This window comes from Anolis carolinensis, chromosome 2, assembly GCF_035594765.1.
Source record: "Anolis carolinensis isolate JA03-04 chromosome 2, rAnoCar3.1.pri, whole genome shotgun sequence".
Taxonomy (NCBI): domain Eukaryota; kingdom Metazoa; phylum Chordata; class Lepidosauria; order Squamata; family Dactyloidae; genus Anolis; species Anolis carolinensis.
In genome coordinates, this window is record NC_085842.1 from 94,935,011 (window position 1) to 94,954,533 (window position 19,523).

The 19,523-nt window shown below is 38.0% G+C and overlaps 1 protein-coding gene across 1 annotated transcript in view; it reads left to right on the forward strand.

Moving 5' to 3' along the window:
• LOC100561187 (LON peptidase N-terminal domain and RING finger protein 1) overlaps positions 1-19,523 on the forward strand; it is a 59,724-nt gene that overhangs the window by 17,570 nt on the left and 22,631 nt on the right. Inside the window, exons 2-6 of the mRNA XM_008116341.3 lie at positions 10,857-10,975; positions 15,698-15,820; positions 16,793-16,927; positions 17,058-17,184; positions 18,403-18,517. Of these exons, the coding sequence (XP_008114548.1) occupies positions 10,857-10,975; positions 15,698-15,820; positions 16,793-16,927; positions 17,058-17,184; positions 18,403-18,517 (619 nt within the window). The remainder of the gene's footprint in view (positions 1-10,856; positions 10,976-15,697; positions 15,821-16,792; positions 16,928-17,057; positions 17,185-18,402; positions 18,518-19,523) is intronic.

The window sequence follows — 19,523 nt, forward strand, 5'->3', positions numbered from 1 at the left end:
AAGACAACCTACCTCCGCAGATCCATCTACTCCAGGACACAACTCACCAGTATCATCTTCTGGCCCTCCTGTTTGCGTACTGCCTCTAGCGTCTGTGGTGTGTTCCTTGCCTCTCTGGATGAACTCCGGTGACATTTCCAGTGTGTCAATTGAAGAAATTGTTGGTACATCATCAATGGACTCTGTAAGCTGTAAAGTAGTATTCTCTTCTTCATCTGAAAAATCTAGCACAGTCCCTTTTAGATTGACTTTGCTCTGTTCATCAAAATGCACTACATGTCATGTAGATACTTCACCAGTCATTAAGTTCATGACTCTATAGCCTTTATTTGCAGGTGCATAACCAACTAAAATAGTTTGTTCAGATCTACAGTCCAACTTGTGCCTTTTCTGCTTGGGAATGTAAGCATAAGCTATACTTCCAAACTTTTTGATGCGTTTCATACTTGGCACATTACCAGTCCACAACTCAAAAGGAGTTTTAGTAGCACCTTTCGTTGGTAGACGATTCTGAAGAAAAGTAGCAGTGGCAAAAGCTTCGCCCCAGAGGCAATCTGGAAGATTTACATCTTTTAACATACACCTTGTCATCTCAACTAGAGACCTAAGCTTCCTTTCAGCCACTCCATTTTGCTGAGGAGTATAAGGAACACTCTTAATATGCTGAATTCCATTCTCTCCCAGGAACCTTTGTGTGCGATGTGAAGTGTACTCACTACCACAGTCAGTTTGAATAGCTTTTGGTGTGCATCCAAACTTAGTCTTCACCATAGCAACATATCTCTGCAACATGTCTTGAGCTTCAGATTTGTCTTTCAAAATATAAGAAACACAAAACTTTGAAAAATCATCTAAAAAAATAACTGCATAATTATTTCCTCCAAATGAAGTCTTAAAGGGACCACAAATATCACTGTGAATTAAATCTAGAATCTTAGTAGATCTCTTTTCTGTGTTGACTGGAAAAGAGGGACTCACTGCTTTCTGTTGAACACAGACTACACATTTATCAAAAGCTGTATTGCTTATTTCAAGGTTTGTAGCCAAATTGTCCTTCTGCAACTGCAGAATTGCATTTGCATCTCTATGACCAAAACGTCTATGCCAAATTTCAAGATTCTTTCCATCAACATGTGTCTTAACCATGTTGGCTTGCTCAGATGAAACACACAATTCATACATTCCATTCTTTTCAAAAGCTTTGGCATATAAAACACCTTCTTTTGTAATATCACATTGACCATTCTCAAAATGAATTGCACATCCCTTCTTGTCCATGGAACTAACACTTAGCATATTGCATTGAAGTGAATCAATGTAAAGAACATCTGAAATCTCAGTTACAGCAACCTCATCAGGCAAACTACATTTCACAATACACTTTCCAGATCCTTTTATTTTCAATAAATCTCCATTAGCTATTCTCAAATCACCTTTAACTCCCTGATTCAGTTCAACAAAATTCTCAAGAGTTATTTGAGCTATGCTGTGTACAACCTGAATCAACAATCCAAACATCTTCTTTGTCTTTGTTCTCATTAATTGTTAAAATAGAATGAGCAGCCATCAAGCCTCTTTGTGATTGTCTGTTTCCAGCAGGCTTGTTTGTAAAAACTTTCTTTTCTTGCCTTACTTGCTTATTGCCACCAGATGGCGTACCATCTTTCTTTGGTAGGCGACAAAATCTAGCAATGTGACCAAATTTTCCACAATTAAAACATGTACTCCCCTTTGGGCTGTCCCTTGAAGCTCCTCCCCTATGAAGGTGGCGACTTGACGCCATGTAACTTGATTCATTTGCTTTGGGGCTATCCACATGTGAACTTCTATGCTGATCATTGCAGAAGTCTCTGAACCTTGCAACGGTTAAATTAAAAGTTATATCTGGATTGGACTCAATTGAAGACAAAAATGGGTCAAAAATATTGCCCAAAGAGCCTATTAATAATCCAACCTTATGAAAATCTTCAATGTTAAAACCAGACATCTTTAACTTATCAAGCATTTCTGTAAAATTTTCTAAATGTTTATCACACTCTTTCTTATCATTAAGCTCTGTTTTCATAAGTCTCTTCAACAATCCAATAGCAGCCAGCTTTGAAATATGGCCAAATGTGCGTTTTAGTGCATCCAGCATATCCTTGGCTGTTACACAATCTCTTACATACATCATTTGCTTAGTTTTCAGAGAAGAAGTGATCAAATATCTGGCTTTTGCATCCTTCACTTTCCAATCTGAAATAGCATCCTCATTAGACTCTGGACATGTTCTCTCAATACAATCCAACACTCTCTCATACTCAAGGAGTATCAACACTTTATCATGCCAATAATGAAAATTATGGCTGTTCAAATCGTCTCTCAACAAATACATTCTCTCTCTATCATCCATCTTTCAAACAAAATTCCAAAAATCAAAATTCTTCAATCAAAAATATAGGAATTCCAAAAAGAATGAAAGATCAAAATCAAAATCTCAAAATATTGGCTTAAAATGAAAAATTTGCCAAAAAGAAAAATCAAAATGGTTCTCTGATAAGCACATGCACAGGAGAAAGGAGGAGGAAAAAAAAGTGTCCTTTAAAAAGTCAAGCCTCTGGCTGGCAAGGCCTGCAAACATTCAAATGGCGACCATGCAGCCAGGCTATTTACAACACAAAAGGATTTGTCTTTAGGCAATCTTCAAGCCTCAGCCAGAACAAAAGAAGCAGGAAATGCCTTCTCAATGTGTGAGCTCTCTTTACTGTAGAACTCAGAAACTTCTCTCCAAACAAAGAGTCAAAACAAAATATTACCTCTTAAAATTGCTCTTTTAAAAATATATCCCCTTTTTGTGTCTGAGCCCATAACCTAATAGGAATATATTTTCATAACCTGTTAAGATTATGATTCCAATATGGTTAAACATTCATGCAGAGCAGTAAAAACGCAGAAGACTAGGGGTTTATGTGAGCAGAGGTAAAAAGAAATTAAACAGTAAGACAAAATATCCAGCCTCCCTTTCCCTTTAAAAAGTCATGCGCATAAAATAAGCACCAGAGACATCAAATAAAATAGCAAAAATATGTTTACTCACAATCTTGTATGATGATGGTCATACAGGCAAAAACATCTTAGTTCCAAAGAAAAACAGTTCAGGAAACTACATATCTCTTAACAGACAGGAACATCAGCATGGCATGGTCAGGAGCGAAGAGGAAGAGACAGGAAGAGGCATCTGTACATCACTTCCTGTGTGTCCCCAGAAAGGATACACCCATTTCCCATTTCATATGCAAAACCCTTAAATGGTGGCTTCAACTCTGGAATGCATCTTGGCTCATGTTACTAAGCAACAGACATAACTAACTACATAAACCATCCCACATTGAAAATGCATGCATGATTGCTTAGATAACCCAACACATGACCTTGGAGGTGTCTACGGACAACGCCGGCTCTTCGGCTTAGAAATGGAGATGAGCACCAACCCCCAGAGTCAGACATGACTGGACTTAACGTCAGGGAAAAACCTTTACCTTACCTATGTGTGTTTGTAACACATTGATTATAATTTGGTTTAGAGACATGTATTTTGAAGCATTTAGTATATTTTAAATTTTTATAATCCTTGTCTGTAAATTGAATGTTCTATGACTGTAGCATATATAGGAAATACTGTCTTATAGTTTATATTATTAGATTACCTTTCTGGTTATAGTGACCTCTTGCCTTTGCATTTCAGGGAATCTCTTCTCTGTATTGTATTAAAATATTCAGGAACTACAGACTTCTGATCTTTGAAGATAGTGCAGCACAGTTGAACAAAGTAGTAATACTAAGACAATGCAGTCTGTAATGGTCTCCTTTGTCATCTATTTTCTACATTTTTCAGTAACATTCCTGTCTCTCTCTGTCAGAGCATACTGTAGCAATTTTCATGAGCTTAGCAAACACTTGAGGGAGGGCTATAGTGGACGAGGGGGGAGGAAAGAGAATAAGGATTGTTCTCATTATTTCCATTTCCACACATCTTTCTGAAGAGAGCTGCTGCAAGTACAAAGGCATTTTCAATCAGCGATCTTTCCCCTTGCACAATTTCCAAACAGGGATATCTTGCATATGTGGGATCAAGAGTTTCATTGCATCTATCTAATGCATTCCTCTTCACACTGCAACCTTTCACAGTGACAGTTCCTTACTCTGCCTTCCTCACTCTGCTTTTATTTTTGACTGAGGTGGTCGTTAGTTGACCAACATTGGACTTACAGTCCAATGAGGTATGGGGAATATTTTATTCTAGGCAAAGCTTAATTGCATTAGTTAAAGAAGGTGTTGCCCAATGAGGCATGATGGTGAACTTTGAACTCTCATGCCCTTTCACCACCCAATCTGTGCTTGGGGTGCTCCCAGGTGAGGGGTTCCTCTTGCTACCAGTAAAAGGGATTACGCAGCTATTCGGTCTTAATTTCTTTAACACATACTCTCTTATTTCTGGTAAGAAAAAAGAGCCATTGTGGTGTAGTAGTTTGGACTAGGACTCTGGACACTAGGGTTTGAATTTCTGCTTTGCAATGGAAACCCACTAGGTGACCTCTGGCAAGTCACTCTTGCAGCCTCAGATGACAGTATTGACAAAACCGCTCTGAAGAAATCTTATCAAGAAAATCTTGTGATAAGTTCACCTTGGTTTTGCTATAAGTCAGAAATGACTTGAAGGCACATCACGAGAAAAAAGTTGGAAGAACATGTGTATGTTGTAGGGTGAAGACAACATCTGACAACTGACTGATGAAAGCCTGTGAGTGACAGTGTGAAGCAAAAAGGTCTAATCCAAAAACACCTCTGATCAGAAATTAAGTCAATTCATTTCAAGCCAGAATTTCCAAACTTTGCCTCCATCTTATGTATGTGGTGAATATCACTTAGTTTGTTGTATGTTGCTTCTACATATGAAGTCTGTGACAGAGACAAGAGTTAACAGAATATATATTAGAACCTCATTGTTGGTGCACTAGTGTGTGAGGGAGTTGTTACTTGGTGTTCTTAAAAGTACAGACAGCCAAATGGCCATCAAAGCTACACTTTCTGCATCATCCTATGATATGATTTGCCCCGAAGAGTTTATTTGTGAGGAATTTTAAATGAAAGAATATTTCAGTGAACTTTTTTTAATGGAACAAGTTGAATGTGTCTGACTGTAAAGATAGACACAGGGTTCAGTCTCTAGCTGTTTTATGTCAGTGAGGAATGTATCCTTTAGTACACTGAATACAGGCTCCTCTGTGTTCCACATTCTCTCAACATCTCTGCAATGGAAATTGTTGTTGTGTAATCACTTTTCTGCAGTGCTGGTAGGTGAATCACCACTGCAGTACTGATAGGTGAATCACTACAGCAAATACAGCTGCGTGCCTTTTATATTGTGGAGATTTACAAGATGGGGTAAGATGGAGGGCTCCATTTACAACCTTGGGATGCCTCATAGATCAATGATTTTATCACCCCCACCATGTCTTTTTGGCCCAAAACACAGCAGGACCTATCTAAAGGTATGCAGAGCTGATAGACAGTGTCAGATTCTGCTGAACTGCACAACTCCATGTTGCATAGGTCAGGGTCTGGGGGAAAAGGAAATATTTTATTATAAGTAAAGTTTAATTGCATTGACTAAAGAAGGTGCTGAATGATGTAGATCATGATCTTTTCCTTAAGCTGGATATTCTCTTATCCTAATGGGATACCAGGACTATTGTGTGAGCTGCTAGTTGTGATTCATGCTCCTACACTGCTGCTGACAAGTCCTGAATTCCAGAGAAAATCGGTCCAATTCAGATCCATTTGGACTTGTTCCAAATAGTTTGGACCTGGAGCAGATTGGTCTAGTCCAAAGTAATTTGGATGAATTCCATGGTAGAGGAAGCATAGCTACAAAAAAAAAAAAAAGGAAATGCTTTACCTGTGAAAATTTGAGAAGAAATTGAGGGAGATAGGGATGAAGGGACCTTTAATTTTTCTGTGTCTTCACTTTAGTTTGTAGCCTAGGTCAAAATCTTGTTGATACTCTTCAGTGATGGCACAGAGGGTGGGAAGGATGCTGAAGTGAATGCAGTCACTTCTTTTTCTGTAGTGTTCTGTTCTTTTCGTAGCTCTAGAGAAGAGGTGTTTGGCCCTCCAGTTCCCAGAAGCCCTAGCCAACTTGTCTAATGGGAAGGAATTCTGGGAGCTGAAGCTGAAAACACTTGGAGGACCACAAGTTGATACTACTGCTTTAGAGGGTTGCAGCAGTTTTTAGCCTGTCTAACCACACAGTGTCCACCACATTGGTTCTCACTTCAGGACTAAACATTCCCTCCTCATTTGTGGTTTTGACTTCTGTGGATTCGATTTCTCACAGATTTTATGAAAATTGTTCTCTTTAGGAATCTCTAGCTCCTCTAGTGTGACTCTATGGTCAAGCATACTGTTGTTATGATGGAAGACCTAGAGAACACTTCAATAAGCATCTCCAGGTCTTCAAGTGGTCATTTTCTAGCAGAAATCAACCATAGAGTCCTGTGGAAGACTGAGAAATTTCTAGAGAGGTGTTCTTCTAAGTTAAAAAAAGCAGTGTCTTTGTGGTTTTTAACTTTCAGAGAAGTCCTGTGTCCCCAACACCTGTGAATGTGCAGGGGTGACTAGACTTTATCTAATCTTATCGACTCTGTTGTTTAATTCTAATCTTCAATGCAGCTGTACTTTGAATTTAGGAGATGTTCTTAGGGGCTCTAGCACAAAAAGTGTCAAAAGTATTTTTCACAATGTCACAAATACTTAGGGGATGCGAGCTATGATAGTGCATCTGTGTGGAAACTACTGCATTTCATCACATAATAGTCACACTCCTCCCCACTATAAAAAAGTCAAGTCAAGTCAACTTTATTTATACCCCATCCCATCTCCCCTTGGGGACTCGGGGCGGCTTACAACATAAATAGTAGCCATTCGATGCCATACAATACACAGTGAAAATATAAATACAGTAGAGTCTCACTTATCCAACACTCGCTTATCCAACATTCTGGATTATCCAACGCATTTTTGTAGTCAATGTTTTCAATACATCATGATATTTTGGTGCTAAATTCATAAATACAGTAATTCCTACATAGCATTACTGCATATTGAACTACTTTTTCTGTCAAATTTGTTGTATAACATGATGTTTTGGTGCTTAATTTGTAAAATCATAATCTAATTTGATGTTGAATAGGCTTCTCCTTAATTTCTCCTTATTTTCCAACATATTCGCTTATCCAACATTCTGCCGGCCCGTTTATGTTGGATAAGTGAGACTCTACTGTACATAATAAATTAAATACAGATAATTAAAATGACAAGGTGTGTGACTACTATGCGAGAGAAAAAAACACAATTTTTTCTTCCAAAACGGTAATTAAAAAAATAAAACGATGTTGAAAACAACTTGATTATGTATCCAGGAGTGTTCAGGAAACTCTGTATAGTAAATCAAGGGTGCAACTATTATGTGAGGAAAACAGAAAAACTGAAACTGGGGTCTCAAAAATTGGACTATAACTGTTACGTGATGATTATTATTATGCATTGAAATACAGTAACTCCTCCCTTCCCAACAGAAACTGAAGTACTATATCTGTTCTGTTTTTCTAGCACAGGTTAATGTGAGATTTCTGAATCTTGATTTGGATTCAGGATCCAAGAAATTCAGATGGGATTCAAATCTGTCTGAAACAAATGTAACCTTGATCTGAATAATCAAATCAAGATTTAAACCATAATAGGGATGAAAACTCCCTAAATGATTATCTTTAATTGGCATAAACAGCATCTTTTATGCACAGGTGAAGCATTGCTAGTGGCTTGTCATAGAGTCTTTTCCATTTGAAATGACAGATACTTAAGCCCACCTACACTGACCATGTAATGCAGTTCAAAGTTAGCTAGATAGCTTCAAACTTCAGTGGTCAAACAATGAACTCCCACTAAAGCATGCAAAAGAAAGCCCTTAAGATGCATCAGTGCTCTGTGGTTTGTGTAATCACATCCAGGTCTCAAACTGGTTCCAGGATTTCCTATGTAATCACCTGCACAGCGAAAATCACTTTCTTCAATACTGGTTTGAAACTGCATCAAACCGTCAGTGTAGATGATGCCTTAGAGAAAGCATGAGGTTTGCAGAAGTAAAAGCTCTAATGCAAAAACCACTCTTTCCTGTGAATAGCCCTGTGAGGATTGGCAACAAACCCCAGTGATAGGGGTGCCATAAGTGCGTGGACCTGAAAGCACATAACAACCATGAAGCTCAGTGAACACAGAGTGCTGGGTAATGGTTGAGAAGAAAGAAAATCAAAGGGGAAGTGGTATCCATACCGAATAGAAAGGACTCTACATTGCAACATCAAATTTCAGGTTCGCTTAATAGTTACAGAAATCAAGGGTTATGTATAGTGTGTTACCAGTGTATATAGAAATTCTGTAAAACCCACTGAGTCTTGCTTGTTTATACCTTAGTCTTCATTTTGTCTTCATCCCCACATGTACACCATTTCCGATCACGTAGGCTCTACTCCTAAATGTTAACCTGTGAGTAAGCCCCATTGCACTCAGGGGAACTTATTTGTGAGTACACAGCAAAGGATTGTATTATTAACCTTCCTGTGGAGTTATCTGAAAGCTTAATGATCAGAAAAGTACCACGGGCAGAGCTGCTGTATTTTAAATGGCAAAATATGTAATGCATTCATATTCTACCTTCCAGAGAGAACCCTGGGGAGACAACTTTAAAACAAATGAAAAACAAATGTATGAAAAACAAGCCAGACAAACTGGAAACAAATTTAAAAGTGGCAGGAGGTAACATTTAAATAATGTAGGTAGTGCATTACATCACCCCAACAACAGAGACTATGTGAATAATCGCAGAAATGAATTAGCTATATTCCTTTAATTTGCATTTTGAATTAATTAGGGCTGTTCCATGTACAGTCTTATCACCTAACTTCTTTCCTTTGACATTTTCAGGGTTTTTTTTTTTAATTGAGCTCATGTCAGCTACTTGTGCAGTAAGATCCTGGAAAAGGATACTGGAAAGAAACATCATTGGCAGAAAGCTAAATTGCAGTTATGTTCAGGGCCGGCCCTAGGTAATTTTCTAGTGTAAGTGAACAGAATTTTGGTGCCCTCCCCCAAACCAATCACTGAAAAATAAAAGTGCAGTTCCTCGCTGCGGGCTTCCATTCAGCCGACCTGCAGGGAGGGAACCGAACTGCGCCTGCTGCTCGCCGCGGGTCCCCGTCTCCCTGCGCTCATAGGCCTACTGTTATAACTTACATTTATTTCTTTTAATGTGCTCAAGGTGGTACAATTGCATCTCGGCATTTTCGGGTCTTCCCAGCTTTGTTGTGAGATAGGTCAGAGTGACAGGGTCATCCAGTGAATTTCTGGACTGAATTCAAGACTCATATTCACATATTGAGGAAAGTTTTAGTTATGCAGATGATTACATAAGTTTTGGAACCAGTTTGAGATCCTGATGGCGATTGCACAAACCACAGATCTTTATGTCAGGGCTCTCTTTCATACACTTTTGTGGGAGTTTTTTGTCTGGCTGCCTCAGTGTGATGCTAGCTTCTAAATGTATTATATGCTCAGTGTAGATGGGGCCTAGTGTGTTCCAGGGACAGGCCTGGTATAAGTCGTAATAAAAGCTTCTGTCATATATTTATTTTCTCATAGGCAGAGGTTGGGAGAATTTCTATTTGGATTACAACTCCAAGCATCCTCTAGCTACCCTTGCCACCAACCAGGAAATTAAAAAATAACAGCCTGCATTCTGTTAGTAGTCCTTGCTAAAGTTGATCAATTGAATCAATTGGATTTACCAATGTAAATCCTATTGACTTACCATTGACTTAACCTGTTTGGATATCAGCCAGCACGCAAATGCCTTAAACGAAGAAATAGTTTTCTTAGATCTACAGAGATACTTGCAGGAACACCACAGCAAGCGAGAGTCCAAAATTGGCAGGCTAAACCTCAATCAGTGACTGACGCCAGATGAGAGACTCCTTCCTAGGCACACAGAAGACTGGGTAACCCCTGAAGGTGCTGGACAGACTGTGCTCTGACACCATGAGATACAGAGCCAACCTTAAGAAATGGGGCTACAAAATGGAGTCCACAACATGCGAGTGTGGGGAAGAATAAACCACAGACCACCTACTACAATACAGTCTGAGCCCTGCCACATGCACAATGGAGGACCTTCTTATAGCAATACCAGAGGCACTCCAAGTGGCCAGCTACTGGTCAAAGGACATTTAGTCTAATGCCATTTTTTAAAAACATTTGTTTGTGTTCTTGAATACCTTACAACTTGTACCATCGGTTTGCTTCTGACACAATAAATAAATATTGAATGGGTTTTCTCTAGCTTTGACTAACTAACAGGACTCCAGCAAAATATTTCTGAACTCATAGGTAAATAATAATAATAAAAAACTTTATTTATACCCCGCCACCATCTCCCCATGGGGACTCAGGGCGGCTGAAGTGCCACTGCTCTCCTAAAATTACCTGGCTGGGTTATCATACCACATAATTCTGCTTCTGGTGACTCTTCTCTTCAGAGTGGCATCCTGATTTTGTTCAGTGGCATCTTGGGGTGGTGAGGCTCTACTCCTTTAACACTAATGTGTGTAGTGTTGGCTTTTTGCAAAAGTTTGAACATAAGTGGTCTCACTGGCTAGGGAATCCTGGGAACTCTAGTCAAAACAAATAATATTGCTAGGCTGGGATGTTTCATGTATTGTTGACTTGTGAACCATGGTTCTGGTGCTTTCTATTTCTTCCTGTAGATCTACATGACCCTGTGCTAAGGCTGTGGCGATCAGAGGCCTATGTAGCTTTACAGCAATACCCAGAGGCTCTGGAGGATTTAGAGGTGCTATGTAGGCAAGAGCCAGAAATGTGTGAGGTGAGTGTGCAACACTTACATTGTGATCTAGGGAAAATGCTTATTTTTACCAGTATGAGTCAAGTATGGAACTGGGATTTGTCAAAGATTGGGTTTGTGGGTGAGATACTGTCCCCAACTGGTCAGGTTATTATATCTGGAGAAGTTATTCACTTAATTAAATAATGGATAGCTTTCCCCACAAATCAGCAATGTTTACACTATAAAACCTGTTAAACTAACACAAATAAATTATCCTTCTTTGCTGGCTATTAAAAGCCTATAGTAAGGTGGAGAGGGGATGCGAGGAAGACCCTTTTTCACTCCTTAGAGAAGATTCTGATGTTTCTGGACTCCAGAAGGACTGCAGTCCCGTTAAAGGAACAGCCCCCAAGTCCATCTCCCATTATATTTTTAGACTTACTGTGCAAACATGCTACCTCAATTGTGGGAGTTTGAGTTTCATAGGGTGATATCTTCGGTTTCAAGGTTCCAAGGTTTTTCTGTTACTTTCCCTCTTTTATTAAGCTCCATGAAATTATTCTCTAAAATGTTCATTTATACCTATTGATGAATGTGTAAGAGTCTGCTGTAATGAAAAGTTGGAGAAAACTTTGGGCTTGCAGTTGCTGCAAGTGCTGTTGAGAAACTCCTCTTCTAACTTCTAATTGCACAAGAGCTCTTTTTCCTCAATTCACAGTTGGGTTGAGCAACCAGTGAATGACAGCGTGAAGCAATGACAAGTCTGGAACAAGCTTACATGTTCCAGGAAGACAGGTTTCAGGAGACAGATATTTTTTGGACTACCTGCTTTGTTGAGATACAATGCAGCTATGAAGAAAGGAAGCAGCAGCAGAAGAAAATAGCTTCTTTCTCTCATCAGCTAACCAAAACAGATATTTGAATCATATATACGTATATATCATCCATGTTGTTTTGTTGAATTTAAGAACTGAATTTATATGCCCTATAACATTTTGTTATATTAAAAACAGTATAAGCACTGAATTTATTTTCCCCTTCTCCATTTCTTTAACTTATTACTTCAGTGTCATGCCTTAAATTTCAGACTGTGAGTCTGCAGGGCAAGACTGTCCTTTTAACCTGTCCTGCAAATTGCTTTCAGAAAACTTTCTGGCTAAAGAGTTAGGTATAAAGACCACAAATAAATACAAATCCATACTGGCTAAGACTCTTAGGATTTGAAGTCCAGAACCAGTAATAGCTGGTGTCACTAGACATCAGAATAAAGGAAAATGGGACAGAAAAGGTTATGAAACATCAATATCTAGAAATTTAGACTGAACACTTCTGGGAAAACAAACCAACTAGGGTTCCACTAGTGATAGATGGTCTGGGAGCAACTCCAGATGGACTGACATCTGAATGAAATGGCCATAGATAGGATATCTGAAAACAAGACTGCTTGAATAGGGCACATTATCTGGCAATATTTCACAGATTCATAGATTATTTGGTAAAATTGGAATCAGAATGGTCCAAAACTCGGATATACACATGGTATTAGATTCCAAAAGTTAAGATAAAAGATATCAGGAATAGATTTAATGTACCGTATATACTCGAGTATAAGCCGACCCGAATATAAGCCGAGGCACCTAATTTTACCACAAAAAACTGGGAAAACATTGACTCCAGTATAAGCCGAGGGTGGTAAATTTCGGAAATAAAAATAGATACCAATAAAATTACATTATTTGAGGCATCGGTAGGTTAAATGTTTTTGAATATTTACATTAAGCTCAGATTTAAGATAAGACTGTCCAACTCTGATCAAATCATTATTCTCATCTTCTTCAATGTAAATGTGCTTATGTATTCTTTTAATAATAATAGAGTAAAATAATACATGTAATAATAGTAATAATAATAAATACAGGAAAATAATACATGTAATAATAAATAGAGTAAAATAATAAATGCAATAATAATAATAAGAAGAAGATCAGAGTGAAATAAATGTATTAATATTATTAATAATAAATAGAGTAAAATAAATGTAATAGTAGCAACAATAATAGAGAAAAATAATAAATGTATTAATACCAATAATAATAGAAAAAATAATAAATGTACCATATATTCTTGAGTATAAGCTGACCCAAATATAAGCCAACCAGGACCCTAAGCCGAGGGGGGCTTTTTCAGCCTTAAAAAAAGGGCTGAAAAACTAGGCTTATACTCGAGTATATACAGCATTTCTGTCCTATTCCATTCCATATAATCTTAGAACAGAGTACAAATAAAATTAGTTTAGAAGTTTAAATTTCAAAAATGATTAAATAATTTAAATGGACATGTCAAACAAGTAGAAAGATGTTGTAAAAGCTCAAAACTGTTAAAAACTGATGTATGAACATTTTTGGAAGAAATTAGTTAGCTCCAGAAAGCTTCAACAAAAAGCCAAGTTTGGCACGCTTTTAAGGAGATGTAATAAATCGCAATTGCCATTTTATTTATTTACAGTATTTCTATTCCACCCTTCTCACCCCAAAGGGGACTCAGAGCAGATTACAATGAACATATATATAGCAAACATTCAATGTCATCCGATAAATAACATACAGTATAGACACACACAGAGCCAGCTTCATGAGGGTATGCTCAATTCTGGCCACAGGGGGAGCTGTTGCTTCATCAACCACTAGTGACACTGAGTGCTGTACTTTCTTATTCCTTTCCACGTGCTTCTGGCAGTTTTATGGTGTTGTAAATTAGTTAAATTAGCCTCCTGCATAAAGCGTACCTAAATTTCCTAGTTGATAAATGCAACTGTCTTTCGGGCTGTTTAGGTAAACAGCAAGCCGGGCTATTCAATGGTCAGGGGCTTAACCCGACCCAGGCTTCGAACTCATGACCTCTAGGTCAGTAGTGATTTATTGCAGTTGGTTACTAGCCAGCTGCACCACAGCCTAGCCCTTCTTACCTAGGTATTAAAAAAGACCAGATGTGACACCACAATAGAGTAAAAAAGGCTAGTGTTTCTTTTGAGTTCTCCTAGGCTGAGCTCTCACCTTTTGCTACTCATCTCAGAGAAGTAGACGATTTCTATTTTGATAATAGTTAAGATACAGTATTTACATTGACCCATGGATAAGTCCAGGCTTCCTATATCAATTTTTTGTCTCAAAATTGTAGACTTGTACATGAGCATACAAAGTAGGTCATCCAGAGAATCCCTCCTCTCTGTTGTCTTACAAATTGCCGGAGGAAAACAGAAAGGAAGCAGAGTTCTGGCACAGAAGATCGGGGTAACTGTGTTCATTCAGTACGGGGAAGCTCCTTCTTGAGCACCAGCACTTTGCCCTGTAGCAGTGGAGCAGCTGTTCATTGGTAATCCTAAACTTGGAAGTTGTCCTGGTGGTTTTGTTGGGTGAATCTTGTTGAGGAAACACACTAACCAAATCCATCAATAAAGTGTTTGGTTTCAGGTAAAGACTATAAACATACCTCTAAGCCAATTGGTTAATCTGTCAGTTCTCATTAAGCTTGATGCGCCTTAACAATTTCATTAGGTTAAAAAAAATGTCCTAACTTGTCCGCCTTCCTGTCTTACACAGTCTTTTACTCAATCTATCTCATTTTTTTTGTGTCAGCAAATTAGTAAAACAGGAAATACATGAAAAGGCTAGAAATATAATCCCCAGTTCGTGTTGTGAGCACATAGGAATTAATAGCATCGACTCAGGTGAATATCTTTAGTTTGGTCGTTTCTCTTTATAATAGTTTTAAAAAATAGGAATCTCAGGAGAGAATTTCTAACGTATGTAAGGAAAGCAGCAATAAATGACCCCAGACAGTTGCTGTAAAGTTCTTCTTGGGGTGGGGGAATGTCACTGGTACAAAGAATGAGGAATTTGGTACATGAAAATGGGCTTTTCTATTTGCTCTATCTGATGGAGTTTCACCATCACAAGTGTACTAAAAATGAGAGTCTTACTCGTATTTATTTGAGTCGAATGCACAATCAAATCTAATTTGCATCTCAATTTTCAAACTTACTTACTTACTTAGAATTTTCAAAACCCTGAAAGCAAAAAAAGTATTTGCTGCCAAATGTAATGTGTGGTGGAATGAATCCACTTTAATTGTCTTGGTTCAATGCTGTGGAATCTTGGGGGGTGTAGTTTGACAAGGTCTTGAGCCTTTTCTGCCAAAGAATGCTGATGGTGCACCAAACTACAAATCCCAGGATCCCATAGCATTGAGCTGTGGCCATTAAATGACTTTACATCTAAACTACAGAAAAGCTAAGGTCTGAGTGTAGTTAAAATCACTGTGAAACATGTGATAACTGCATGATATTGTGAATGTAATAAGGGATAACTTTACTCCTCCTAGCAGTGTTTGTGGGTGTTCGTTGATGGAAAGAAAGTATATTTTCGTACCACAAAGTATTTTAAAAAAATTCAATGCACCAGTTACATTTGAGAAATGTGGAAGGAAAGAGTTACCTGTTACCTAGAGCACTAATTAAACACTTTGGATATCTGGGAACTATAACAGTAACTAATTACTCATAAAGGCTCTGTATCTCACTCTGTATTAGTCGCAGTCTCTGGAAGTATCTCTCTAGAGTTTCAGGCAGCAATCTTTCTGAGTTCTAGCTGGAAAAGCTAGAGCTTGAACCTAGAACCTTTGACCAAACATTATTTATCACATTAATATGAAAAGTGAAGAAAACTAAAGCCCCTGGTAAAATTATGTTTGCTTTTTTTGCAGGGCTTTTTAAGGAAGGGGAAGGTGCTCCTGGAAATGGGGAAACAATCTGAGGCCCTGCTGCAGTTCCAACATTGTCTTACACTGAATTCCAATTTCCATGCTGCTCAGCATGAGATAGAAAGGGTAAATGCACAATGACCATTCAGTCCCAAATTAAACAGACTTTTCTTCTAGATTTGTGGCAGATTTACTCAAGCTTTCCTGTGTTGTACAGTGTTCCCTCACTATTTTGCGGTTCACTTTTCGTGGGTTCGCCATTTCACGGTTTTTCAATAAACTCTAAAAGACTATTATAAATCATACAAATTACAATTTACAGCCTAAGGAAGGGAGGAAGGAAAAGTCAAAGGAAGAGAAAAGGAGCCCAAGAGGCAACGAGAGGAGAAGGAGGCGATTTATCAACACACGATTGGTTGATAAAGACTTAAAATAGTGTATAACTACTAAAATAATGTATTAAACATAGTTTCCCTACTTCGCGGATTTTCACTTATTGCGGGTGGTCCTGAAACCTAACCCCAGCGATAAGTGAGGGAACACTGTATATGATCTTGTAATTATGAGTTGTATCTGTTTAATTTTCTCAAAGCAAATATTGTTTTGTCTCTTTTTGATCTGTCACAAAATTCACAGACCCTGTTTCTTGGCAGCGAGTTAGACTGGATGGCCCACAAGGTCTCTTCCAACTCTTATGATTCTATGACTCTAGTTTAAAATAATCTTGTATTGTGGTGTATTAGGGGTGGGCAATTGTTATTTTGGTGATATTTTAAAAAGTTTATATTACTACTGCTGACCAAATTATATCTGTCTTGTGATAAGTCCTTATTAATAAGCTTTTGTGGTTGCCTTTTGTTCTACTTGTATGCATACTTTATTAGGCTTATTGTTAAACAGCTGCTATAAACAATTCACTCAGTGAAAGAAGTTGAAATCTGGTTTTACAATCCAATAAAATCTGCATTTACTTAAAATATTTGAGAGAAGGGGTTAGAGAGGAACTGCTGTCGCCATCTCTAGCGTTATTTAGAAATCAAATTCAACCTAACAGCTTTCTTCAATCAAAAATAAAATAAAGCATTTTCTTGTTCCCAGATTTCCACAAATGATGCCTCCCCTCTTCCAGGCACTGTAGTGGAGCTGAAGAGTGATGTGAGTCAGAGCTTGAAAGGGTCTAACTCAGGAAAAGAGCTGGCTTTACTTGCACCTTTTGAAGAAGAATCTTTACAGGCAAGCAACATACAAAGTTTTTTTTAATTAATTTTTTTCTCTCCCAACCATCCATGCTATTCTGCCTATGTTCTAGATATGTTCTAGAAAAGAATTGTTTAACACATCAATAATTTTCTTTATTAAGTAGAATTTGAAGAATAAAAGGGAAACTTTTCTGGAAGAACTTGGAACTGATGACAACGAGGCAACATATACTGTGCCAGAATGTTTGAGGAAAACCTCAGTTTCAGGCTTTTCTATAAAGAAGGAAGAAGGTGAGCATAACAAAATGTCTATAAATCCATGTTGTGTGTAAATTAAGCTGTTAATTTTTTGGGAAAAAGTACATAGAAGACTCATCTTTAGATCCCTAGCACTGGACTGAATTCAAAATCAGATTGTGGCATACTACATATAGCTGTGGCATATTACATATAGAGTATCAGGAAACTCTGGACTGATAGGAATATATGACAATTGGAAGGTATTCTGCATTAAAATTGCATGGGGCTCTTTTGTGCAGTAAATTGTATTTTCTTTAGAGTAAGCAGCATTTCTGAGCAGAAAAGACTGTTTCCTGTAGAGAAAATGCTATTCACATGCACATTTTGCACCACCTATGTCTTGCTTTTTTACAGCAAGAAGAAAACTGCTAAAACTTGAGAAGAAAATTTGTGAAGGATTATATCCCTACTTGTTAGTTGCTTCTTCCATGATGCTAAACTTCCGGTACTGTTTCAGGAGAGTCACAGTAATGGAGCTTCTTTCCCTGGCCATAAGGGCCAATACTTTGAGAAGTCTTTCTGCACCATTTCTGCTACCGACTTTTAGTTTCTGTTCCCATATGAGCCAATCAGGTGTCTTTGATACATTCAGAAGCAGGGCATGGGTACAGCAGTACCATCCTGCTTGTGTTCCACACTCACAAGTTTGGAGAAGAAGACCTTTTCAATACCAAAAGTAGTTTCCACCTCTGATGACTGGTAACCATTGTTGGCCTTATTGTTCATTGTTTTCAGGGAGCAATATACTAGGTATTATTCATGCATTTCTGCATACCTCATCAGGTCGTTTCATATATTATGCTGAAGCAAATCAGGGTGTGTCATTGTATTCATGCTCACTACAGATCCACAGTGAATGACTGCCATGTACAGACCCGTGTGTTACAGAATGCTGTAGATATACACCTAAATAAAACATAGTGTTAAGTGGCCCATATAAATGCAATTTCACTTGCCAGTCAAGTATAGTTTAACATGAGTCTACTTTGGCCCTAGGGTGCTAATCTGTGTGAATGAAGAAGACATGAATTCCTTCTGCCAGATCCTTGACGTTGTTTTTGTCTGAATCTGTCTGTGTCTCAAATGGTCATGTACAAAGCAGCATAAATACACAAAGTTTGATCAGTGTATTAGGATGAGATACAGTGAGAATGTGGTCAGTGTGTGATGTTCAAAAGCCTTCTCTTGCTCTTTCCCATTGCTAAATAGATTTGGAGGAGGGAACATCAACAGATACTACAAGAGTGAAATCTACCTGGGACGTCCAACCAGACTTCAGGGACCTCTTGAGTACTTCAGATTTGGAATGTTCTCTTTGCATACGGTCAGTTTGTAACAGAGTGGAGAGTCAAACTGCTTTTAGGGTGGGGTGTGTGTGAAAGGAATCCAACTTACTAGTCTCATGTGAAAACTTTGAGTCAGTGGCTTAATTTTCTAGCCACTGTCCAAAAGAGGAAAGTTGAATGTGTTAGACATAACATAGGCGTTTAAAAACTGGCAATTTGAAGCTATGGAGAGGAACTTTTCCCTCTAAACATTTTTAAACCGTTATTGGGGGGGGGGGGGATCAGAAATGTTGGCATACATGCCATATTTACTTTATTTCCAAACTTCAACTTTCTTTGCTGCTTTTTAAAACTTAAAGTACTCCACATTACTTGAGAAGGGAGGCCTATGATCAGTGTACATTGGACTGCAATTGTAGTCATGTTCTGCTAACAATTCAAAACATGCTGTGTTAGAGATGGTGCTTCAAAGTACTGTACCCTATGAGGTCTCGGTGTATTTTTTGCTATTTAGGATATAAAAACACTGTATGGCACTTACAATTTATCACTGAGATATTGAATGAACTAGGTTCAGGATATACTTCACTTCATCTCACAGCTTTGATTTTTTTAAGTTATAATTTCATGGTGACAGAAATAACTATGTCCTTAAGGATATAGTTTCCATTTGCAGAAAGTAACTCTTTGTTTTCCTGAATCTCGTATTTAAGATAGTTTGTCTGTGTGAACTGACTGTGTAATAATACATATTTATACATTTCAAAAACAGTAATGATTTATTTTAAAGGTTTTTAAAAGAGATTTCCTCTGTTCTAACTTCACTCTAAACCAGTGGTTCTCAACCTGAGGGTCCCCAAATGTTTTGGCCTTCAACTCCCAGAAATCGTAACAGCTGGTAAACTGGCTGGGATCTCTGGGAGTTGTAGGCCAAAACACCTGGGGACCCACAGGTTGAGAACCACTGCCCTAAACCAATGATTCTTAACCTTTTGTTTCCCAGATATTTTTTATTATAGATCCCAGAATTTCTGACCTTTGGCT